Genomic DNA, 26,701 nt, shown 5'->3' on the forward strand with positions numbered 1-26,701 from the left:
CACATCTCACACTAAAATCATGCTGTGAATATATTGTCAGTTAACTTGGTGTCTCTCCTGTGATGGCTGCTTTTTTACCTACATGGTAATAGCACATTCAAAATAAATGAAATGCAAGCCTCTCTGCACCCCTAATTTTAAGATATCCAGCTATGTGATGACCATAGGTGTTAACTGGGAGCAAGAACAGCAGAACTGGAGTTCATTCACAAAGTGATTCCGTTTTTATACTCTAAACAAAGGCAACAGGCAGCTTTCTCCCTGTAAAATTTATATATTTATATACATGCAGTACACAGTGATCAGCATTTTACCTCAACTCTTGCTGCTATATACCCATCACCTTCCCAAAGAAGCAGCTTGCTGCCAACAGATGCACTGCAACAACCACCAGTAAGTCCCCAAATCTTTTAATACTTTTATGTTAAAATACCAGAAGTGGGGCTTCCATTTGACCTTTTGTAGGACCATTTACATCATTATTATATGCTGGAGAAACCGTCAGAATACAGTGCCTTGTTAAAGATCCTGTACCTCATAAAAATAAGCTCTGCATTTTGTTTATTATTATTAAATTTCATTTTTATTATAGCTGTACCACAGCAGAATGCAGATCTTTCAATTATGCAGAAAAGTATTGAAGTGTGCAAGTATGCCATCTTCTGGCTGGCCAAGAAAGCACTTTATATAGTGTTTTTACAATCTGCTATAAGGGTTGTAAAGCTCTCACATTACAACCACTGCAAAAAAAAAAAAAAAAAAAAAATGAACAACCCACAATTACAATACTGATTACAGCAAAGACATATGTATATCAAACATACATATATGCCTTCATCTTTACATTCATGTAAGAAAGGTGATAGGTTCACAAAAACAAGGCATCAATTGCAGGTGGGGGGATCACACACTCAAGACCTATACATTCAAAAACATACGTATAGCAAGGGAACATTTATATTCCATACTGAAGACTGCTGGGGGATGGGAGGAACCCTTCATGCTGCAGTTCACCATCGTTGCAATGCATTGGCAACACCAACCTGTGCAAACACAACAGGCTCCCTTCCCATATATTTGTGCATAGGTATGTTTGTATGTCAACATCTGCTTTGGGAAAAAGGTGTTTCACTGCAGCTGTTACAATGTGCAGACCTGTCCAGAATCTCTGCAGCTTAACAATCCTGCTGCGCCTAGATTTGCAAAGCAAGGAAATTCAGGAATATTAAGCTTTTGCATGTTAAAAGCAACAAAGAGATAGAGGACAAGTCCTTTACTGCCCGTGCTCTCAAAGCAACCATAGAGTTGGAGGATGCCTTGTAGGCCATTTAGTGCAATCCCTTGCTTGACACAGGAAATCAACCCAGCTTCAGCTTGAAGCCATCTGAGTTCCATTGTTGAACTGCTTAAGACGTTTCTCTAAATGCTCAACCTGAATCTACCCTCCTGTCGCTTAAGACCATTTGTTCTTGCCCTGCCCTCTGGGGCAGCAGGGTCTTCTCTTCCCTAGACTAAATGTATTCAGTTCCTGCAACCTTTCCTCGTGGCGCTTGTTTAACAGTCCTCTTACCATCTTAGTTGCCCTCCTCTGAACATGTTCCATTTAGTCCATATCCTTCTTAAAGTGTGGCAGTCAGAGCCAGACACAGTGCTACAGGTAACAGCAGATTAATGAAGGAAATAGTGACACTATGGTTTCTTGTGATTAGAAACTAGGGTCTCCTTTATGTAGCCTATTATCATGCTTTGTTCATTCTGGCCCAGTTTCCCATTCTATCAAAATTGTTTTGAATTGATTCCTATCTAGATTGCTCTGCTTCCTTTCTTTTAGCAAATGTTTTGTGCCACTGGGGAAGTGGTAATTCTGTATTGATTTGTTTTGGATATTTGTATGTGATGCCAATAAAAGGTTTGATGATGATGATGATGATTCCTATTTTTGGATGTTAGCTTATCCATCTCACAATTGCAGCATCCACAAATTTTATAGGAATTCTCTCTACCCCTTCTGGATATTCTGAGTACAATTCCCCACCAGATGGTATTAACACCTAGCCTGTGCCTAGCCAGTTTGCTAACTCAAGTATCAGGGCTGACTTTGTCAAATACTTAGCTGAAATGTATAAACTGCCCTCATCCCCAAAGTTCCTTCACAATGACTTTCCACTCTAAAAAACACAGAGAGAAAGAGAGACAGAGAATCAGGATATTTATTAAAGCTCTAGTTTGGCCTTTACTGTACATGCCTCAGGCTCATTCACAGACATCGTCAGGGAAAGAAACAACATACAGGGAACAAGCTGCCTTGAGTTTCCATTGGGAAATAAATATTTCTGCAAAGCACAGGACTGTCAACTCCCTTCCATCGGAGGATATCTCAGGGTGAGCTTGGGTACAAGGCACTTCCTTGGAAACCTGGCAACCCAGAAATGGAAAATGTAGCTGGACTTCATAATGAAGAAAAGCAAGAAACATGTTGTGTAAGGCTGTTAGATCTTGGCACATTTTAGCCAAGTCTTTGAGCAAGAAGAGAAGGTTGTGGAAGCCTTTGCACATTGTGGGGCCTGGTGGAACTTCCAAGAAATCAGAATTTATTATTGCATACCTTCCAACAAGTTGAGTCCCAAAACTGGGGCGCACATCTTCCCATCAGTGTTCCTGTGTGAGATCATGGAGTCCAAAATATTCACTTTCTTCAGGGCCGGGTTCTTATGGTTCCCCCAAAACATGCGTTTTGAGCTGCTGCATGAGATCATGGCCCCCAAAAGGCACTTTTCAGGGTGAGAACTTGATGTGAAATTGTGCAAGATCATTGTGACCAAAATGGCTGCCATGCTCTCACAAGGGAAAATGGGATGTCCTGATTTTTCCAGGACATTTGTGGGTTATGTGATTAAGCCAGGTAGATTTCCTCAAGAAATAGGTTTCAGCTTAATAGGGTCCCTCCTAGATCCTGTTATACCCAGAAAATTGAGAGGTTAAAGCAAATTCCTAAGGCATATTCTCAAACCCCACACAGCTCTAAAGTTCAATCATTCAATGATCCCCCTTTCCCTGGGTAAAGTCATGGGGTGGAGTCTGCTCAGTCACTCAGTGTAACTGATCCCTTAATTTCTTCAGCCTAACATTATGACATAAAAAGGCTCACTTGATAATATAATTATGTGTGTGTGCATAATTAACATCTTCTTACAGAAATTATACAGCCAAAAATTATCAACAGGGACACATCTATCTTATTTTACTCTGCTTTTATAGGTCTCCTCTAAAGCAGTGCCTGCAGTCAAAAGCAGAAAGCCAAGGATGATTTACAGTGACCCCAAACCAGCAAAGAAGCCAAGCATCTACTGAATTTTAAGTTAATGTTCAAGAACTTTGCTGAACTGAAGTCTGAAAAGTGGCAAGGAGTAAGCTCTCCCAAGAGCAGAGTCAAAAGAGAAGGCTAGACATTTGGGAAGAATTCTAAGGGCAGTTCTTTCAACACCAGTGGAAATGTGTAAGGGGACCAGAAGTCTGTGTGAGTCTTACTCATAAAGTCAACTTCTCTTCCATGCTGACTGGAGCCATCAATAGGAATACTTCTGTAAGATGCCAAGGATACGCCCTGCAATATTTTGTTACAGACTGGCCCCCACCCCATAACAGCTAAATCAAGCAACTTAGTGCTCACACCATGATTGGACCCAACAAGGAGGAAACTAAGAAACAAAGGTGTTGTAAATGCACAAAGGAAGAGGAGACAACCCAACAAGGACTACATATTGTTATTAGTTTGTGGGGAGGGGTGTTGAAGTAGACTGTATTCAGAGACCCTTTTAATCCCTGGATCCAGCAAGGGTTAAAATCTAATCAAGGCTTCTAATTCTTGGAATAGCCAGGCTAGCCTCCTGGAGAGCTGTAAGGAGAACCAAGGAAGGGTCTCCGTGGGAGATGGCAAGCCAGAGTTGAGAGCTGTGAGTTTTGGGCAGGGATGTGAGCTAGAAGCAAAGCAGCAAGCAGAGAGAGAGAGAGAGCACCAGGCAGGATCTCTGCTTGAACCCAAGGCTGTGGCTATGGATTTGATGCTGTGAACCCCTCCATTGTAGGCTCAGGTTGTATATATGTGCAAAGAAACCTGTGCCTTATTTCCTAGAACCCCAAGAATCCTAGAACCCCACATGGAGATTGGGGTGGTGTGCAACAATATGTTCAGAGTCTCTTAGGAGCTTTAGCTTCTATGTGGAGTGAATTTACCTGATTTCACCCCAGAGTATCCTGGAGAGCATAACCAGCTGGTATGATGAACAGCAGCATTCCAAGGGGCAGGGGGATATACTGTTACATTTTGTTGCAGATATCACGTTGAATTTTTTTTTCAACTTTTTTTTTACCTCTATCATGCCCAGTGTCTTTTTTTCTGAACTAAAATCCTCAAACACTGTAGATGTTTCCTCATATGGAAGATGCCCTAAGACCTTGAAATTTGGAGCATACTACAGTGACACTAATATCTCATCCCTAATTAGTCATAATCAGTTCTGATGTTGTTAATATTAATAATTTTGCCAACTTTGTATCTCACTGTCACCTATCCAGATAATTTAGGGATAACACTAGTACCAGACCTTAAATAGAGGATCCCATTGTCTGTTTCTCACCACATTATGAAAACTTTGCTTATACTGTATGCTTCCATTCTGCATCCTGTTCTTTAGTTAAAGTTACTAATCCATAAAAGGACCCATCCAGCAGGATGCATAACATGGAGGGTAAGTCAGTTTCACAGTATGACAGACAATCCATAGTCTAAAGTACCCAAGAGCTGAAACGTAAGATCCTGAGTGGAACAAAACAAAACTGTATTCATCTCACATGACCAAACGGGGCAAACTAGAGAATTATTTAAATATTGAGTACACTATCCAAATGTTGTTAATCTGGCCCTAAAAAGGAAAGAGAAGGTCTCAAGAGTAAAACAGAAAGCCATATGAGACGTTCAGGATGTCACACAGTGTTTGCTACCTGCAGAGAATAGAGGGCTCTGAATTCTAACTGCATTATATTATATACCGTACAGGTTGCAGTGGCACCTAGTGGAGGTATCAGAAACTGGAAGCCACAAATTATCTTACTGTTCTGCATTTGCAATAAGAAGATGCATACTAAAGCCGTTTTCTGTATTGGCTTCAGCTGTTTTATTGCAATATGATGCACACTCAAAGCACACTTTCCCAAGCTCTGACAATAATGTAGTTTGCACAAACACTCTCAGGAGTCTCTACATGAGCACACACAGACACACTTTGCAATATTAAGTATCTGTTTTTCATCAGGATGCAGAGATTATCTCAGCAGCTCAGAAAAACTGCATTTCCTTTGCATTGGTACTTTATGCCTGACACTTAAAAACAAAAACAAGTCTATAGAGCGTAATATTTATATTTCACCTTTATACAAGTTCAAGACTGCTCAGAAAGACAGGCCATAAAAAACATTTTTTTAAAAATACAGTAAGAATGTCATTTCTAATAAATTATTGTAAAGTTAAATTTACCCTTAGATTTTGTTCTAAGGAAAACTTGACTTAGGTTAAGCCACTACAGGAAGGTGAAGCAAGTGGTCTCTACTATATTTGCAAGGTTTTCCTTTGAATTCACAGGTAAAAAAAAAAAAAAACATGCCAATTATACCTGACTTAGATTACTAAAAGTAGACTGCCTGCCCCTGGAGAGGGAACGATTACTTGTGGAAATCACAGCCTAAGCCGATACAAGCCCCTTCCCCCCCCAAAAAAATGTTATCCAGAGTGAACTTCTAATAGCTGAGCCAATAAATATGAAATCCTTGTATAATTAAGTATGGGCAAATTCCCAACATCCTTATAGTAACTAGTCAAAGAGCTGTAAAACAATGTCATCCTTACACTGTGTGGTTGTAATCGTTTTAACATTTTATTAAATCTGATTGTGGTCCGTTGGTGCAATGAAAAAAGCATGTATTGCTATGAGATTCCAAAATATGCCCACAGTTTGATTAGAGGAGAGATACCTGTAAACTGTTGTTTAAAGCATTTGTAACCATGCACAAAACAGGGTAAGGCCTACAATCTGCTGAGGCAGTGGCAGAGGAAGCTGCTCAGGCGCCTGGGGCTGTGCACCCAGGGCGGGCTGCCCATAGGGGCAGGGCGAGGGTGGGGCAACCACCCATAGGGGCATACCGTGGGGCCTCCGGAGTCTGCCTGCCTCCTCCCACTCAGCTGCCCTACAACTGGGAGGGAGGCAGCAGGTGGACCGTTTGGGCAGCGCGGAACCTGAGCACGCCCAAGCCACTGTGTCTCTCCCACAAGAGATGCGTGGCTCGGGAGTGCTGCAGGCCCCGCGGTGAATGCCGCCCGGCATTTAGTCACCCTCCTTATTGATGACACCTACGGAGGCCTGCACCCACCTTCCTCCACCCCTGTGCTGAGGATCATCTTCTTAACAATGTATCAATCGCTCGCAGTCTTGTGATGGCCAATGGTTTTCAGCTTATAAATCTGAATCACTGACTGAGGGATTTGGAAGGACAAAAGCTGATTGGCTTTCCCACAGTATTTCTACTGGGCTGAAATGTACATACAGAAGAAACAATGGCAACGAAGCAGGGTAACATGGAACATCCATAGATTATGCATGAACAAATTATACCTCAGGATGAACTAGTAGTCAAAGAGTCTTATGTTGTTACTGCTATTATTATTATTATTATTTTAATCTAGTCCAGTTACTGCCTAAATCTAAGATCAATGTTGTATCAAACTTTTATCGTTCAATAATCTCCTTCCCCACACATATTCACACAAGATTGTGATTGGTCAGTAAATTACCTGCTGCTGAAGTTATGGTCAGTTAAGGAAGGCTTGGACCTTGGTCTACCTTAAGTGTATTATTCTGAGATTTGAAAAGTTCCAGTCCTGGAAATACACAGTCTCTCCTGAAAAAGCTGAGAAGCCCAAAATGGGCACCTTCAGGAAGCACGACTGTTGTTGTTGTTGCTGCTGCTGCTGCCGCCACCACCACCACAACCAAAAAACAGAATGCCTCTCTGTTGAAAGAAATATGCTGCCTGTTCGAATATTAACTTAGAGAAAACATCAGTCTATCCTCTGTGAATGGAAGATCTAGTTGAGCATTTCAACAGCATGCTAGAGGGAATGAGACCATTGAAGCAAAAAATTGCAACAAATTGTTTAGATGCCTTATTGGCAATCCTAGGTGTTCCACACTGCTACTCTGTTTTGACTTTTGCTTATTGGAAGACTGCAACCTAGTATTCTGGACCTGAAAAATGAAGACATGCCAAGAGCAGGATAGTCAGAGTGCAAGCAATTCCCATTAAATAATGGAATCCAGAGATTGCTTGGAGGCTTCTGCCTGTACGAGTTTTCGAGCAGTCAGAGCAATGGCTTCTAAGGCCAAGATCTGATTATCAAGGAAAAGTGAAGCAAAACAAGTCTTGAACTACTTTTGTAGTTTGTGTTTGAAAAACTACTTTTGTAGTGTGTGTGTGTGTGTGTGTGTGTACTAGCCACAATAGCTAGGGTTGCCATATTTCAGAAAGTGAACTATTCTTTGCAAAATTGCAAAAAAGAGAAATGTTTTAGAGCTATCCCCTCCACCCCGAAATTGCCAAAATCACCACTTCCGATATGGGTTGTCATACGTCCAGATTTTCCCAGAAATCTTCAGTGGCTAGAAGTGCCTTCTAGAAGCTCCAGCTGGTATGATTAATAATAATAATAATAATAATAATAATAATAATAATAATAATAATAATTTATTCTTTCCCTGCCCATCTAGCTGGGGAAGCCCAGCCACTCTGGGAGGCTCCCAACAGAATATTAAAAACACTTTCTTTAGACCCCTGACAGTTAAGTCCAGTCGCGAATGACTCTGGGGTTGTGGCACTCATATCCCCTTACTGGCTGAGGGAGCTGACGTTTGTCTGCAGACAGTTTTTCCGGGTCATGTTGGCAGCATGACTAAGCCGCTTCTGGCAAAACCAGAGCAGCGCGCGGAAACGCCATTTACCTTCCTGCCAGAGCGGTACCTATTTATCTAATTGCACTTTGACATGCTTTTGAACTGCTAGGTTAGCAGAAGCTGGGACTGAGCAACGGGAGCTCACCCTGTCACTGGGAGTTGAACTGTCAACCTTCCGATCAGCAAGCCCAAGGCTCAGTGGTTTACACCACAGCGCCACGCGCATCCCTATTTTAAAAAAAAAAAACAAAAAACTATAAAACATTAAACATTAAAAACTTCCCTAAACAGAGCTGCCTTCAGATGTCTTCTGGAAGTCAGATAGTTGTTTATTTCATTGACATTTGATGAGAGGGCATTCCACAGGGCAGGTGCCACTACCCAGAAGGTCCTTTGCCTGGTTCCCTGTAACCTCATTTCTCACAGGGAGGGAACCACCACAAGGCCCTTGGAGCTGTCCCACAGTGTCTGGGCTGAACAATGGCAGCTGTTTCCATTTCTGAACAGGGGCAGCTTGACCACAGTAGTGCAGTCATAACTTCAAGACTGAATGACTGCCATGCACTCTATGTATGGATCTCCTTGTGCTCGGTCCAGAAACTGCAGTTAGTGCCGAATACTGCACTGTGATTGCTGACATCACTGAGACTCTCTCTGCTTGTAACACCCCTGATGTGTATTGGCTCCTGATTTGTTACTGGGCCAAGCTCAAGGTGTTACTATTAGTATACATAGTGTGTGTGTGTTGCCCTTAAAGGCTTGGGGACCAGTTTACAAAACAGATGGTTTTGCCCTATATATGCCCACTTGACCACTTCAATCTGTGAAACTGGCACTTTTACAACTATTACTTTTTATAACATTTGTTCCGCACCCGCAAGGAATCAATTTTTTAATATGGTGACTCCTATACTCATTTACATTAATTCTTTTAGTGCTGACTAGCAAATTTCTGTTTAGGCAAGCCTAAACTGACATGCAAAGTCGACGTGTATTTTAATATGTATTTGAAGTTTATAATATTTTGATTTTTTACAAAACTTTTTACTAACTCTGATTTTTATTGATGTAGTTTATTGTGTATATTATACTCTTTTATATTGTTTGCTAACCACTTACAGGTTTTATTTACAATTTAGCAGTAGACATTTTTTGCTAAATAAATATAAACGAGTTTGATCACAAGCAATCAGGAGGCAAGGTTAATTCTTTCTGCAGCCAGGATATGAATGCCCTTAATATACAGGGAGGACAGACTAGAAAGTGTGATCAATGGCTTTGAAACAATCCATTTCAGAATTTCAATTACCTCTTCAAACAAAATTTAGTTTGACACCCTTCTTCTAAGGACTCAGTTGCTTTGACATTTGAGATGAAGATGATATTTTACCACCAAATCATTTTCTTCCAAGCAATAAAGTCTACTGTATTGAGAAAATGATGCTTGCAATTCACATCTCTGATCCAAACTTGGGGACAAAACTTCCTTGGACTTATCAAAACTAGCTGAGTTAATAATGTTCAGATTGCTAGCATGCACCTTTAATAGCCTGGATTTTCTAAGTATTCCCTGAAAAGCCAGAAATACAAAACTGTGATCAATTGATATATAGCCCTTTCTAGGCTACCATAACTAAATTAGGCAATCCTGATGACTCAGCTAGCACCAATCACTGATGAGTGAGTTGGAGACGGCTATGGATATTTTGCTGTCTCATGAATGTAATTTATTACTCACATCTCCCAGATTAACCTTGTACAGTTCCAAGTCACCATTTGAAGGAATACAAAAGTTATTCTCCTTTCCTTTCAAGCATGAGGCTCAGCCAGAGATGTTAAATATGGGCTTAAGTAGTATCTTGTGAGTTCATAGATTTTCATTTCCCTGCAACCTTTTTCATTATAGTTTTGTTCTGCTTTCTAGAACAGCTGCCTCTAAGTGTTCAATAAAATATTTCATCTTTCATTTACCGTCAAGCCTACTTGACATAGTCTTATTTTGGGGTCCATGAAAACTATTTATTGTTCTTCATGGAGCAAAACCACCCAATGCTTTATGATTTCTTTACCTTAGAAATATAAGATCTTTCAAACAGAGTCAGATGGATAGACCATCTTATTGAAGTGGACTGTTCCTTGTCTGAATCCAACTTTCTCTCCTGCCCTGATGCTTCCTATCATAGAAAATTCATATGGGACATTTCTGCTGCTTTTCCCCACTTCTCTTTGGGTTTTCAATTTCAGTCTTTCTGGTTTGGTTATCATTCTCCACAGCCTTTCACTGCACTAAGTACAGCTTTTAATTATGCTAACTGCTTACAACAGCTGCCAGCTATCTTGTTCACTTTTTAAAACACATTGAGAATGATGTCACCCTATCCCATGAATTCATTGAGACTAATGCTTGAACCAACCACTCGTTTAAACCAAAAAAATAAATAGCCATTTATATGCTATGTGATTGGATTGAACCAACTGAATTAAAATAATCCCAAATCTGTTTAGCCCCATTTCGACATTGCTTAGGGGTCTGACTTTCCATTCCACTGCTATGGGAGTTCTGTTAAGAACTTCTTTCTCTCTGATGATTCACTGGGCAGATTGGCAGGTTTGGTCAGCTGACAGTATAACTGAGAACAACACTCATGAATCATCTCAGAAAGTTTCCAGCAGGAGGTACTGTGAATGACAGGGTATCAGTTGCTAATTTAGACACTGAGTTGAAGATAACAGGTGTTTCTGCATAGCAGGATTTGACACTGCTAGCAATCCTAAAAACGGCTCCTTGGTTTAAAAAGACAGGTGCAAATACTATTTTTCAATTCTTGGAATATAATTTGAAATATATATATATATATATTCATTCTCCTTCAGTTTTGGGCACATTTTAGAAACCTATGTGATTCAATGAATTGCAATGTATCTGTGATGGCAAAGTGGTGGAGGATTGGCCCCACTGCTTGTATAAATGTTCAGTCTACAAATATAGCACAAGCACAAGAGCTGACTGGGTCACATTTTTTGTTCATCCCAAAGAATATTCTGTTTTCACTGGTGAGCAGAAATATTAAATTAACCACTATGGTTGTCTATTCTACATTCTTTGTAGCAAAACTGAACCAAAAGTTTCTGGACCACAACATGTATTTGTTTATTTAATAAAATTTATATGCCGCTTACCTGAACAAAAGACCTCTAAGCGGTTTTTAAAAAGCAATCCAAAATATTGATTAAAAAGATTGACATGGTTATATTGACAGTCAAGCGCACCAGCCTTGTTAAATATCTGTGCCTCATGAAACAACATATTACAGAACATTTCTAACTATTTGACATGGTTTACTGGTCTTCACAAATAAAAGGTCCAGCTGTGTGAATGACAACTTCTCATGAAAGACCTACAGGGCCAGTTGCTCTGAGGCCAATTGTTGCTAGTTCAATTCAGTGTGGACAGGATTGCAACTGTGGGGCGAAACCCACAGCCCCCCTCCAAATCCCTTTACATCTTTAAGGCACCGTTTTAATATGGCTATAGAGCATACACATGTAGATGTCAACAACAAAAAAATCAACTTTAAGAATTTATCCAAGCGCTGCTTCAGAAAATAAAAGCAAAGTTTCATATGAAGGGATAAATGTCTTCTGCTATCACAAAGAAGTTTGCACATTTTTTAAAAAAACACGCACTGCTAGTACGGGGAGACAGCCATCCATCAGCCGTGAACTATCTAAGGGAAAGACCTTTTAGAGCTTCCACCAAAAAGCAGTAATTCCATAAGACAAGACTTTATATTCAGCAATGCCAAAGCAGTATACTTCACATCATCATAATCACCTGTTCTTTAACTCTCTCACTTTATAGCTCTCACCTCGAGATAAACCTGCATCCACCTTTTATTGTCAATTGTACTCAAACATCTTAACTGTCACCTGATAAAATATAGCAAGCCATTTCTATCTGGGAAGGAAAGATTCTTTGAAGTCAGTGCCATTTGACTGAATGGTAAAAGTGATCTGATGCATTAAAACAAAGTTGCCTTTGCCACACATAAAATAAAGCAATGGGAATTTCGTTTTTATGCTGCACATTTATGGCTTTTCATAGGAGGGATACAATAAATAACTCAATATTTCTTGAACCTTTACATCTCAAAGGAGGAGCAGTGAAGAATAGATAATGCTCAATTTGCGGTGCACTTTATTACTGCTGGACTAAACAATTCATTTTGATAAGCACAGTCCACAACTGAAAAGCATAGGTTTTCTCCCACACTGACACCCCAGTTTAGGACATGAAATGGCACAATACCGGTACATGAAATTGTCAAGAAAAAATGGCTTTGGAACATTGATAGATGCCTATGCAGCCCTCTGAAAAGATATTCTATAGTATTATCCATGATTTACTTAAAGTATAAAATGCTCTGTTATTCAGAAATATACAACTCTTGACAACAAACAAAGAAATTATTCTGCAACATACCAAATGCTAAGTGACTGGTGGTGGTTTTTTATGTTGCACATTTCAGAAATGGAAATACAGTGGTGCCTCGCAAGACGAAATTAATTCGTTCCGCAAGACTCTTCGTCTTGCGGAAATTTCGTCTTGCGAGGCACCTTTTCCCATAGGAACGCATTAAAATTTAATTAATGCGTTCCTATGGGGGGGAAAGTCCGGGGGCCCCTCCCGACCGGCACCGGAGCCAAGCCAAGCCGCGTTTTAAGACTGCAGTGAGCGAACAGCAGCGCTGCTGTTCGCTCGCTTCAGTCTTAAAACACGGCGCCGCGGCTCCGGGAGGGAGGGAGGGGGCCGTGGGATCATGCCCGACATCGGGCATGATCCCACGGCCCCCTCCCGACCGGCACCGGAGCTCCGCGGTGCTGTGTTTTAAGACTGCAGCGATCGCTGCAGTCTTAAAACGCAGCTCCACGGCTCCGGGAGGGAGGGAGGGGGCCGTGGGATGATGCCCGACATCGGGCATGATCCCACGGCCCCCTCCCGACCGGCACCGGAGCTCCGCGGTGCTGTGTTTTAAGACTGCAGCGATCGCTGCAGTCTTAAAACGCAGCTCCGCGGCTCCGGGAGGGAGGGAGGGGGCCGTGGGATGATGCCCGACATCGGGCATGATCCCACGGCCCCCTCCCGACCGGCAGCGGAGCTCCGCGGTGCTGTGTTTTAAGACTGCAGCGATCGCTGCAGTCTTAAAACGCAGCTCCGCGGCTCCGGGAGGGAGGGAGGGGGCCGTGGGATCATGCCCGACATTGGGCACGATCCAACGGCCCCCTCCCGACCGGCACCGGAGCTCCGCGCCGCCGAGTTTTAAGACTGCAACGAACGTTGCAGTCTTAAAACGCAGCGGCGGGGCTCCGGGAAGGAGGGAGAGGGCCGTGGGATCATGCCCGACATCGGGCACGATCCCACGGCCCCCTCCCGACCGGCAGCGGAGCTTACCTTTTCGCTGCGGTCGGGAGGGATGTTGTCCGCGTCTGCCATTTTGGATCGACTGCGCATGCACAGTCGATCCAAAATGGCGGACGCGGACATCACCCCTCCCGACCAGAGCGAAAAGGTAAGCCAGCTTACAGTGGTACCTCGCCAGACGAATTCGTCTTGCGAAAAACAGGCATAGACGAATTCGTCTTGCGAGTCAACTAAAAACTCGCAAAACCCTTTCGTTTTGCGAGTTTTTCGTCTAGCGAGGCATTCGTCTTGCGGGGTACCACTGTAGTAGTGCAAAGCATTTGCCAAGCAGCCATTAATGGTTCAAATCCTGAAATATCTTGCTGTGATGTACCATTTAACGGAAATACTATCCTCAACATTGCAAAGTGCAACATCTCCTGAATAATAGAAAGTATTGTATATTTTGCTAGGAAAGATTGTGGTTCATATGCCTGGAAATTCAAATCACTATATTTAATAGATTTCAAATATTTCACTGAATGCACTTGCCATAATGATAGAGATTACTCAGCACCTCCAGGGAACTCACGCAAGTCACACTTCTTTAATAGCTCCAATTAGACTGTTAGCAAACAGCTATCCTTGCTTTATGGTTTCACTTCCTCCCACACACATTCCCACATTTGTCATAACAGTTAATAATGGAGGAAATTATGCTTCTAACTAATAAATGGAATTGGTGTGTGTGTGTAAGAAACATAAGGTAACTGTTTAAGGCTCCACCTGACTTGCACATTTTCCTGCTGAGTACATATCTAGCAGAATTTACCCACTTTGTGGCAGAATTTGAGCTTTTTTGTTCAAAAAACATTTGCAGATATTTTGTCAGAATTGTGTGTTGTCAGGAGAACATACCCAGTCCCCTTTCACGAGATGATAAAAAGTTAGAAAACAAATGTATTGTTATGGTAAGTTTGTTTCTTAAACTTATTTTTTAAAATGCAAAAAACCGGTGAGGATCCAAAACCAAGGAGGTGGTATCTCAAGATGCTTATGAAATGAGGGTTTTATTCTTTAGAAACAGCTGAACATGTTTTGGCCTGCTGTGACTAAAGGTGTTCCTTAGGGGCTGTTTAAAAGATAATACATCATACATAAGCAGGTGCTTTGAGATGGTAATTCCAGTCATCTGTTAATGTGGATAAGTAAAACAATTAACAGAGATCTGTGCAGGCTTTTTTTTTTTCATTTTGAGTAAGTATGCATAGGTCCATATGCAATTTGTATATAATCAGTTCAATTTGTTTGCTGAATAATTACCTAATGCTTTGTCTTCTTTACAACCACAGAAGAGGGTATTTAATAACAGGCCAAAACATAGGCTATTTTTTAAAAAAAGAAAATCCTTCTTAAGCTCTTAACCAACTCTTATTCTGAGGTTCTCAGAGCTTTATACATGATTTGCATATTAGGAAAATGTTCTTTAAGAAACAGATAAAAGTTCCTGGAAGCTTTAAAGAGGGTTCCAGAATTTTCATTAGTGTGTAGCAGTGGCACCCTAGGCTTGACTGGTGTCAGCTGGAGGTGCAAATAAAGGAAGTCACAGGTTGCAATTTCCACAAGAGGAAACAACACACACTATCAACACACACACTGACAACAAGGTTGGAAGTAAGACAATGTGTGTTGCTGATACTGTGAGTTTTGCTGTGTCAGGATTGTTAATTACTGGATTGAGATTATACCGTGCTGGAGAGATAAAGAAAGAATGTAAATAGTTTGTATATAATAGTAACAGAAATGCTTGTGCAACCATTCAAACAATAAAGAAGCTTGACTGTGAATTTGAGTATGACTCCTGTTCCTGTCCTCTGCCTCCAGGGAAAACTCTACTACAAACAATAAGAAGCGGTTTTACCGAGGTGCCACCATACAAGCAGAGTAGCGCAGCGGAAGTGTGTTGGAGGTTACCTCCAATATTGCAGTAATCCAATCATTATTTAGGGTCAAACCACCACAGATGAACCTTGTGTGCCTTTATATCATTCCTCGAAGGATGGTCTCGCAAGACTTCAAAATGTGGAATTCCTTCCGTTACTTGAACTGACAGCCTTGGTTGCAAGTGGTCAGGACTCTTAGGATCTAGCACAGCATACACACCTTTAACCATGTCTATGAACCCATTTAACAATCAGAGAGGAACGAGAAATCAAAAAGCAGAATGTCACTTACATTATTCATGTATTCACTAAGCAAGTCCTGGAGGGCTTGTCGTACAGCATTGCACTCAGCTACAATTCTCTCCCGCCGGTCATCACGAGTACAGGAGGAGTCGGCCATGAGCGCTGCACCGCTGATAATGCTCTCCAACCTTTCTTCAAGAGATGGTCGAAATCGGGCTTCACTGAACGTCATGGGGTCTAGAATGATCTTGTTCTGAAAATAAAAAACCATCAGCAATTACTTGAGGAACTCATGCCAAAACAGCTGGTCCTGAAAGAATGTATATAATTGTTTCAAATTTCAAAATTAAAGTTCAATATATATCTACTGAAGGGAAGCATTGCAAATGCTTAAAGCCTAAAAATGTAACTTTCAAAGGAAAACAAGTGGTTAGAAGTATATTTTTTTCCTAAATCATCCTTTTTGAAATGTAGCAGACACTGGCTGCATCTGCATTTGGTAAGTCAGGATATGCATATGCCGACCCTTTGTGGCTGCTTTGTTCCTCTTTGCCGAAGCACCAAAACAAGGCAGGGTTTATTCCTTAAGCATTGTTTCCTGTTACATGCCAACCAGGAAACCATGGTTAATTGCTTCAAAATAAGCCACAATATAATGCCATAGTTTAAAGTTGCCTTCATATTGTAGCTTGTTAGGAACACATTTGGCATCGTTTTGGGGTTTGCACGTAAGAGAAAGTCATGGTTAAATACTAAATCTTGACTTGTTGTGGCTTCATTGAAGCAGGGAGAAAAGCAGTAGAGATGCTGCCTGGCTGCAGTTGTGCACAAAAAAATAGGTTTATGACATAAAATCCCTGAATTAATATTTGATGCAAATGATGCCACTATTAAGTTATGCAACAGGCTCAGATCACATTACATTCACATCCCCACCCACACTACTGATCAGATATAAAACTTTGCCTTCGTTATTCAGGTCCTTTTCATGTTCTGCCCTTTATTCAATCTGTCACCAAATCACTTTTGTCTACACAAAATTGCAAATGTCCAGCCTTTCCTCTTAAATCTCCCAGTTCAGTGTCAAGAAAAAGAAAGAAAGAAAGAAAGAAAGAAAGAAAGAAAGAAAGAAAGAAAGAAAGAAAGAAAGAAGTTCATGCTATGGTAATCTCCTGATTACTACAATCTTAATTGGAGGTTTTTAAGCAGAGGTTGGATGTCATGGATGTTTTAGTTGACTTCCCTGCATTGCAGAGGGTTGAACAAGATGACCGTTGGGGTCCCTTCCAACTCTGTAATTCTATCCTTCTCTGTTCTTGCATCTCAAAACCCCACTGTAAAAATAATTCACCTCTCCCATCTCCAGTATTTCATGCCACCCCTCTTTATATCCTTAGACTGTTTTCCTTACCTATAAAGTGACATGAAGCAGTCACTGCCCCACATGATCTTTCTACCCTTATTTCCTCTAATGTACTAACCCATGACCTTTGCACCTCCCATGCAGACAAAGGTAAGGCAACTGCAGGGAGCAATTACTCAGATTCTGGAGAAGGAGAAGGGGGTGAATTGAAAATTTCCATTCAAACCATATAGCAAAGCAGAGATTGGATTAACCTGAAAAATTTTGAGCCAGAAAAAAAAATGCTCACAAAAGCAGATTACTGAATTGAATGGTCCTTACAAATAGATTAGACCCTGAGCGGTGAGCTCCTAATCACACTTGTTCTTCCATTTTTGGAGTGTAAATCCACAGAGTGATCCATTTTACAGTTGTACACCAATTCAAAGCAATATTTATTTTGGTGGATACAATTTCCTTGATTTTCTGATCTAAATACGTTAAGGACATTTTATCGCCACATGAATGCTTTCTGCAGCCACCTGCAATTTAATTTCCAGTACAGGCAGCAAGACAGAGTCCCAGGTGGCACATCTCTCCCCCCCACACACACACACACCTTGCAGAATCCTTCATCCCAATGATAAGGGGTTTTTAGGTCACCCTTGGGTTGTTTTCTAATTCATGGTAGTCTCTTTATAGTTCAAGGTGGCAGCTGCAAAAATAGTGTCATTTTGTGCTCCTGTCTTGTGGCACTTTACCCACACTGCCAGCTGCTCAATAAAACAGGCTGCAAAAGAACTGGCATAAGAGAAATCTGTCTGCGGAAGCAGAAAGTTGCCTTCTTCTCTGCAGCCAGAGCATAAACATTAAGCGAAAGGCACTTCAAAAAAAGAAGGAAATAAAACCAAGTGGGAAGACCAAGAAAGCCATGAAACAGAACAGGCTGGCAAAATCCCCTACATTAATATAAATATTTAACTATTGTGCTACGAAGAGATAGACTAATAAGATTGCATAATGGCTTCCCCTGGTAACAAAGGATGAGCCCCTCCCTGCCTTGGCACTGCCTTCACAGAATTTGTAAAGCAACGTAAAAGGGAAATTAGTGCGGGTCCAGAACTCCTAGTCAATTAGAAGAAGAAAAATGCACATTGATTTTTTTTTGCACCCAATGATCCCTATTCAGTCATTCAAAATCATATAATATGAAAGGAATAGAGGGGAAATGGGTTTTTTATTTGCAGTTCTGTTCCATGACTTACACATGCTAAGCTGAAGTTCTGACTAGTGCTGATCACATTCGTTCTCTCTCTCCCTTTCTCCTTCTTTCTCTCTCGCACACACACTTCAATAAAAAGTATTTCCCTGTATGACAATTTGAATTGATTCTGATAAAATGAGCTATAAATGAAACTCCTAAATTCAAGTCTGACCCATGCCACCATGGGAGAATTATTTCTAACACTTTTTAAAAATAAATAAATAAATAGGCTTGTTTCAATACTTACATTTTTAACAGGAAAAATAAGTTTTGAAACAAACATAAATAAATGAAGGTCTTACTTTTGGTAACTCAAAAGTTCTAAAATGGCAGCCTTAAACTTCCCATAACTACTGACAATCAGTTAGTGAATGACTAATGTAAAGTGTTCCAGTTCATTTAATTTGTAATTAATCAAAATCATTGAAGTCATAAATCAAAGCTTGACAACGTAATTCAGATTATGATTAATTGTTCTGAGGTTCCTAGCTGCCAACGATAAAGTAATAGAAAATGTGTCTGTAGTGGGATGGTCAACCCATGATTTTTACACACTTTTGTAAAAGTAGAGAGACTTCTATAAAAGGAGTCAGGGCAATATATACTAAACAGTCAGTCAAATTGATAGTAAATAATGTCTTGATTGAGAATTGCAAAAGAACTAAAGGAACAAGACTGCCCATTGTTGTTTATATTAGTTTTAGAAGTATTGGCACAAATAATAAGATGTAACAAAGAAATTAAAGGTATAAGTGAGACAGAGACAATATACCTAAAAGCATTCACAAAAATGGTGATATCTCTAGAAGAACCAATACAGTGGTACCTTGGTTTACAACCATAATCCGTTCCAGAGGTCCATTCATAAACCAAAACTGTAACCCAAGGAGCGCTTTCACCAATGGGGCCTCTAAAAAATTTTTGTTCGTAATCCCCCCTCCCCAAAAGGGTTGTAATCCAGAAAAAGTTTGCAAACCGGGACACACACTTCCGGGTTTGACGTGTTTGTAATCCAAAACGTATGCAAACCAGTCTGTTTGCAAACCAAGGTACCACTGTAGAGTCAATTCTCAAAGTATTACAAGAGATAAAAAAAGTGGGGGAGTGTAGCAGGTCTTAAGATTAATAAAGACAAAACCAAACTCTAGGTAAAAAAAAAAGAATGAAGAGAGCAAAAATAAATTATAAGATGTGTCAGGACAAAGATTGAAAGGAAAGTTGTCAAGTATCTAAGAGAAAACTACATGAAAATGTTATATAGATGGGATCTAACACAAATTGGAAAAAAGGTACAAATCGAAATCAAATAAGTGTTGGAAATGCAAAGAGAAAGAAGGTATATTTTATCATATGTGGTGGTCTTGTAGTAAAGTTAAAGCTTACTGGGAAATGAAATATTACAAATTTAAAAAATGATTAAATTAACATTTGTAAAAAAAAACAAAAAAACAAAGCTTTCCTTTTGAGAATTATAGGGGTAAAACTACCTAAGCAGTACAGAAATGTATTCATGGATGCAACTACAGCGGCAAGAATGCTATTTGCCCAAAAGTGGAAAGAAGTTCCAATGAAAACAGAATGGATACAGTCGTACCTCAGGTTACGTACGCTCCAGGTTGCGTACTTTTTGGATTACAAACTCTGCTAACCCGGAAGTGCAACCCGACACGCGCGCGATTTATGCATGCGCAGAGCGTTTTTCGCGTTTTTTTCTGTTTCCCCCCCCCCCAGGTTTTTTTGATCTGCACATACGCAGAATGAATTGTTCGGGTTACGTCCTTTTCGGGTTACGTACTGTAACCCGGAACAGATTAAGTACATAACCTGGGGTACCACTGTACAAAACTTATGGAATATGCAGAAATGGCGAAACTTGCCAGAAATAAGAAATCAAGATAACAAACTTTTTATAAAAGAATGGAAATGGTTTATTGAATATTTACTGTAAAGTTCGTGTGAAGGTGCTTCACGAGTAACGGAGCAGGAGCCCAAACAGTCTTTTGCAGTTTAATTGTGCAAACTATTTACAGTGCAGAGCTACAAAAAGCATGTCTGTCTCAGTTGCTGGCAGAATCCAGGAGTGGCCCCTTCCGGCTTTCCCCCCAGCAGAATAACTTCGGCACCCCAAGTCTCCTCCTACCCTCCTTGCATTTCATCCCTCTGCGCAACTGGGGTGCCGGGTCTCAGCACAGGGTCTCAGCAACATCCCCAAGCCCTCTCCCCGCCAGGCTCCCTGCTTGTGGCTCCTGGCTAGAAGAGGCGCTGGGGCTCTCAGTGGCATCCCTAAGTCCTCTCCCCGCCTGGCTGGTTCCTTCCCCCCCACTGGAGGTGTGGCAGCTTTCCCCGCTGCAATAGGTGCTGCTGCTGAATTGGCGTTGGGGCTCTCTGTATGCTAACGGACCCTCCGTTCTCCTCAGCGGGCCAGGTGGCAGTTCTCTGACATTTACAAACAAACTGAAAACAGATAAGGACATTGGCAGGATTATTGTAATAACCTGCAGTTTCATAAGAGCATATATCTAAAGTAGATGGATAAAAGAGTAAGTTAAGTGAGAATATGCAGGAAATGTAAAATAATAATAATAATAATAATAATAATAATAATAATAATAATAATTAAGGAACCACAGAAAGAGGAAAGAAGTCAAGTTTTGAAATGTTAGAATGATTATAAAACTATTGAAATGTATATAATTGGAAACCAGATTTTTTAAACAACAACAACAACAACATGGTTTTATTTCCATGATCAAAGATAAACGACTGTTCCATTTCCCCTCAGGGTTCAAAAATGAAATCCTACAGCAGCTGAGTTTTTAAGTGGTTCACAGTCCTAATTCAGGTACCAGATATAAAAATTGGGGGGTCTTTCCAAAACTGTCTTTACTGGACAACAAGGCAAACAGATGCCAACAACAGATGCAAAGTAACACATCAGAATTTGTCTCCGAGGACTTTGATGGGAACTCGCAGCCATGAGCTGCTTCCCCATCTCAGATTCCAGATGGGCACACATGCATCTAAAAGGAAGATGGGGTATGGAAACATTACACACATGTGGAGGGAGAGGTGTCACCTACTTAAATATGCAGCATACACAATTTGCGGAAGAGGGGTTATTTGTTGGTTTTTGTACTTATGTATTTTGTGTTACTTTGTATTTTTATGAACTGATCTTGAAATGTATGGTGTACATATTTAATATAAATATATGAGAATACAGTGGTACCTTGGTTCTCAAACTTAATCCGTTCCAGAAGTCCGTTCCAAAACCAAAGCGTTTCAAAACCAAGGTGCGCTTTCCCATAGAAAGTAATGCAAAACGGATTAATCCGTTCCAGACTTTTAAAAACAATCCCTAAAACAGGAATGTAACATGAATTTTACTATCTAACGAGACCACTGATCCATAAAATGAAAGCAATAAACAATGTACTGCAATCACAATCAATCAGTAGCTGAACTGGGTTCCACACTGTCACACAAAAAAGCCACAAAAATAGAAGTGCAAAATAAATAGCAAAAACCGACAGACCTCAGCGTAACACTCAACATGGAAGTGTGGCATTCAAATCAGAAGTGTAACACTCAAAACGGAGCATGTTCGGCTTCCAAAAAAAGTTTGCAAACCGGAACACTTACTTCCAGGTTTGCATGTTTGGGTTCCAAGTTGTTTGAGTACAAAGGCATTTGAGAGCCAAGGTACCACTGTATTGACTCTCAGACTGATCCACAAAACAAGCAGCTTCCAAATGTTATGCTGTCTGTGTGGAAGCACTAGAATGTCAAATAGTAATGGCATCTTTAGTACTTAGTAGAATAGCCTTTTGCTGCTATGACCTGCTGCAAATGGGATGCATAGCCAGACAGCAGCTTCCGGCAGCATTCATTGGGAATCTGAGCCCGTTCCTCCCACTAGAGATTTTCTATGGGGTTCAAGTCAGGTGACTGTGAGTGATAGCCACTGTAGAACCTTCCAGGACTTCTTCTGCAACCAAGCCTTAGTGGAATTTGAGGTATCCTTGGCATGACGTTTCCTCCCAGGATTTCCCGATACTTCAATGAATCCATTGTGCCTTCCACACGCTGCAAGTTTCCAGTGCAAGAGGATGCAAAGCAGCCCGAAAGCATCATTGAGCCACCACCATACTTCACTGTAGTCAGAGTATTCTTTTCAGCATATGCTGTATACTGCTTCCTTCAGACATAGCGCTGATCCATGGGGTCGAAAGCTCCCATTTGGTTTCATCGCTCCATGGAACAGCATCCCAAAACCTCTGTAGCTTATTTATATGATTTTGAGCATACTGGAGCCGAATTTTATTGTGCTTGTGGGTCAGTAGTGGTATACGTCTTGGAGCTCTGGCATGGAAACCTTCTGCTTTTAGTGTGCTTTACTGTGCTCACTGAAATCTCAGTGCCTGCTGCCACCAAGTCTTGCTGCAACTCCTTTGCAGTCACTCAAGGGTTTCCCCCATCTGGTTGCTGCCGCAGATAGCTTGCCTTTTCTGCCCTGTCCTGGTAGTGTAGCCACTGTTCCTTTCACTTGGAACTTGAGAACTATTGCTTCCAACGGTGTCTCTGGGAACACCTAGTGTCTTCACTATTTTCTTGTATCCAGCTCCTTGTTTGTGAAGGGTGATAATCTCTTCTTTTACCTTCTTGGATCATTCTCTTGATTTGCCCAATATTTCTAACATGCAGCCAAATTTGACATTCAGCAAACCCCTAGCCAGTTCAGGTATTTCATGTATTCCAGCTCAAGCACACCTGGTGCAACTATAGAAGCCCTTAATTAGTTGCATCTGGTGTGCTTGAGAAGAAGAAGAAGAAGAAGAAGAAGAAGAAGAAGAAGAAGAAGAAGAAGAAGAAGAAGAAGAAGAGTTTGGATTTGATATCCCGCTTTATCACTACCCGAAGGAGTCTCAAAGCAGCTAACATTCTCCTTTCCCTTCCTCCCCCACAACAAACACTCTGTGAGGTGAGTGGGGCTGAGAGACTTCAGAGAAGTGTGACTAGCCCAAGGTCACTCAGCAGCTGCATGTGGAGGAGCGGGGAAGCGAACCCGGTTCCCCAGATTTCGAGACCACCACTCTTAACCACTACACCACACTGACACAACACCTGTTGTATTTGTGCCGTTGTGAGGGATTGTATTCAGGTGGTTGAATAATAATAAGACTGGAACAGCCTGTATAAGCTGCAATTTCAGCTGAATTTGGGGAGACCACTTGAAGCATTGTTGTGTTGAGCTATTTCAATTGTTTTTGTTTGATTTGTCCATTGTAAACAGCTGAAAGTCTGTAAATTTAGATAATAAACCTGACTTGCAACAGGAGTTGAATAATTTCGATTGCAACTGTATGTAAAGCCTTGCAATTTCAGCTCCCTTGGCTTTCCAGTTTTACTTAAATTACCAAAAGCATTCAATAGGCCATGCCTTGATTCACTTTGGTCCATAGCTAACTTTACTGATATGTTTTGTTGCCAGCAGGATGTTGTTTGTTTGTTTTAACCCATGCTGTTTTCTGGGGTCTGTTCTCTGGGTATTTTGGGTATGGTTTTTATTGTAATGTACTTACATTTTTCTTCTTCCGGTTCTAAGGTTTACTTTATGGTTTTTTAAGCTCTCTTAAGTTGCTTAGCAAGGGACTAATAAATTGAAATAACAGCAATAATAAGGCGAGATTACAATATTTTTATAGAATGTGCACAGATGGAATGTAGTGGGGGGGGGAATTGATCCAAAAGCTGAATTGGCCTCAGCACTTAGGATTTCATGAAATGCTGCATCCATGGGCGGATGCAGTCGGTTACAAAAAAAATGCCCAAGTGAATGAGCAATAGAACAACACATATAAACATGAAATTAAATCGTTTTTACTTAAATACAGTGTCTTTGGCATTAATTTGCAGGTGTTAAAATTTGAAATAGGCAGTGTTCCTTAAATGTGTATAAAATATGGACCTTTAAATCACCTCACACTGACAAGTCTGACAACAGTTTGTTGTTCTTGTACAGAATTGTAGTTCTTGAAGCTGGTATAAATATCTACAGTTTTGTTCCATTTCCCCCCCCCCCAACATACCATCCATGGCATCTAGGGTAGCTGCATGCTGTAACACTGACAGATCTGCAGGTAATATACTGTTTGATGAAGTCTTTTCCTGATCATAATATTTCTGAAGATGACAATTTCTCTGTGATAATGAAAGGCGCTGTAATGACTGGATTCGCAACACTGAGATCCAAGAATAATAATTCAGCTGTCACAAAAACTAGTGTAGATTAGGAAACTGTCAGAAGGTGAGGAAACAAGGCTCACTGATTGCTTTGTACCCTTTCCATATATCTCAAAACAATGACCATTTAAAAAAAACCCAGAAACTGGGGGAAATGATTGAGCAATCCAAAACACAAGAACAGCAGGCTGGATCAGTCCAATGGAACATCTAGTTCAGCATCATCTTCTCACTGTGGCCAACCAGATGCCCATGGGAAACTGGAAAGCAGGACGTGTGGACAAGAGCACTGTGGCCACCTGCAATTCCCAGAAACTGACATTCAGAGGCACAATGCCTCTGAAACAGAAGTGGTGCATAGTCATTGTGGCTAGTAGCCATTGTGTTAGGAACGTCCCTTCCCAGAGCGACAGCGAGGACTCTGAAGAGGAGGGGTGGCAGGCTGGGGGGAAACAGAGGCTTCCTTCCTTTCCATGCTGTAAGTGATGCAAGCCCCTTCTGTCCTGGAGTGCCGGCTGTAAATTCCCAAGATAGCATAGGTCAGACAGAGGCAGGTTCAGAGAAACTGCAGCCTTTAGAGACAGCTCCAGAGGGGGGTGGGCAAACTGCCCCCAAGTCCCCACGGACACACCAAAGGAGTAGGGTCCAGGCTTGGCGTCAGTCCAACAGGAGGAGGGGCGGCCGATGGAGGATATTCTGTTGGCAGAGGACCCGCCCTTTAGTGAGCTCAACATCATCCTCAGCAGATGATTGAGCTGAGAGCTCAGACTGAAACTACTGTGTAAATACTAATAAATCTAAGCGCAATTAAACCACCAGTTTGCTGTGTTCTTGGTGTAAGAGGGACATCTGTAATCCTGACACATTGATAGCTTTTTCCTCCATGAACTTGTCCAGTCCTTTTTTAAAGCTGCACAAGTTAGTGACCATCACTGCCTCCTGGGGGAGTGGGTTCCACAGTTTAAAAAGCTGGGTGGGTGGTAAGATTGATTACTGGAATGCAACTGTATCCAAGACCTCTGCTCCTGCCATAGAGTTTCTAGAGCCACCTTCCCCTTTCTGCTGTAAGTTGCAAAAACTGAGGGTGGGAGAGGTGGCAGCATTTGGGAGTCCCAGCAATGCCACAGCAGCAACTGGGGCAACTTACACATTTGGGTTGGGCAAGACTCCCTAGATTGGGGGTATCCATTTGGATGCCCTCCAGAAGTTGTGGACTACAACTCCAAACAGCCTTGACCGCTGCTAACACAGGCTGGGGCTGATGGGAACTGTAGGAAGAAGAAGAAGAAGAAGAAGAAGAAGAAGAAGAAGCAACCAAAATGGTTATTCCTCCTACAGAGAAAGACCTGGCTGGAAATGAATCCAAGAAAAATAATAATTATAACACACCACCCATCCCTATCTCTGTTTCAAAGTTCTAACACAATAATAGGGCTGTGAATTATTTCCATTCCTCTGTATCCTAAGAATTGTTTATATTCAGTTATTACTGTCTTGCATTAAAGGAGTTAGCCAGAATGTTAACTAAACCTATTGACTGAATTGACTGAATTGTCATTTGCCAGAAAGGGACTGATTCCTTAGACAAAGCTTGGCCATATTCATGAACTATACATGAAAGCATTTGTCTTCAAATGTGAAGTACAATTACCACAAGAAACTTACTGCACGGAGCATTTCATGAATTTTAACTTTTAACTTGGGGGGGAAATGTTCCATGCAATGCCCACTAGATGTCTCTATCACACAACAAAAAAATATAACAGGTAGCAAATTCCCACTGCTAAATTGATGAAAGAGACAGGGCAAGGAGTGTTTTACACACACACACACACACACACACACACACGTTATAAATTACACAAAGTAGCTATTATCATATTTTTGTTTTGTTTTATTTTTAAAGAAAGCAGAAGTTGACAATTTCACTGGAGGAATAGAGGGGCAAAGGCTATTTACCCCTTTCTGTCTGCATCTCCCCTCCCTACACACACACACACACACACACACACACAAACAAACACATGCTATGGAGAACTGAGTCCCTTCTAGCAAAAGACTGGGGGGGGGGGGGTGACAATAAAAGGAGCTGGAAGCAAAATGCTTAGGCATTTTGACTTTGCTGACTCTTCATTGACTGCATTTATCAATATCTTTATCTTCACCCTCTAACAACAGAAGCACAGCAGTTCAGTCAGGCTGATATTGGATGGGGGGGAATAAAGGTAAAGGGACCCCTGACCGTTAGGTCCAGTCGTGTCCGAC

At 41.2% G+C, this 26,701-nt stretch overlaps 1 protein-coding gene across 1 annotated transcript in view; it reads right to left on the reverse strand.

Annotated features, from left to right (window-relative positions):
* The window catches only part of CTNNA2 (catenin alpha 2), a 519,756-nt gene that overhangs the window by 351,268 nt on the left and 141,787 nt on the right, over window positions 1–26,701 (reverse strand). The window contains 1 exon segment of the mRNA XM_033160941.1: window positions 15,637–15,840. Within this exon segment, the coding sequence (XP_033016832.1) occupies window positions 15,637–15,840 (204 nt within the window).

Source organism: Lacerta agilis, chromosome 9 (genome assembly GCF_009819535.1).
Source record: "Lacerta agilis isolate rLacAgi1 chromosome 9, rLacAgi1.pri, whole genome shotgun sequence".
NCBI classification, from domain to species: Eukaryota; Metazoa; Chordata; class Lepidosauria; order Squamata; family Lacertidae; genus Lacerta; species Lacerta agilis.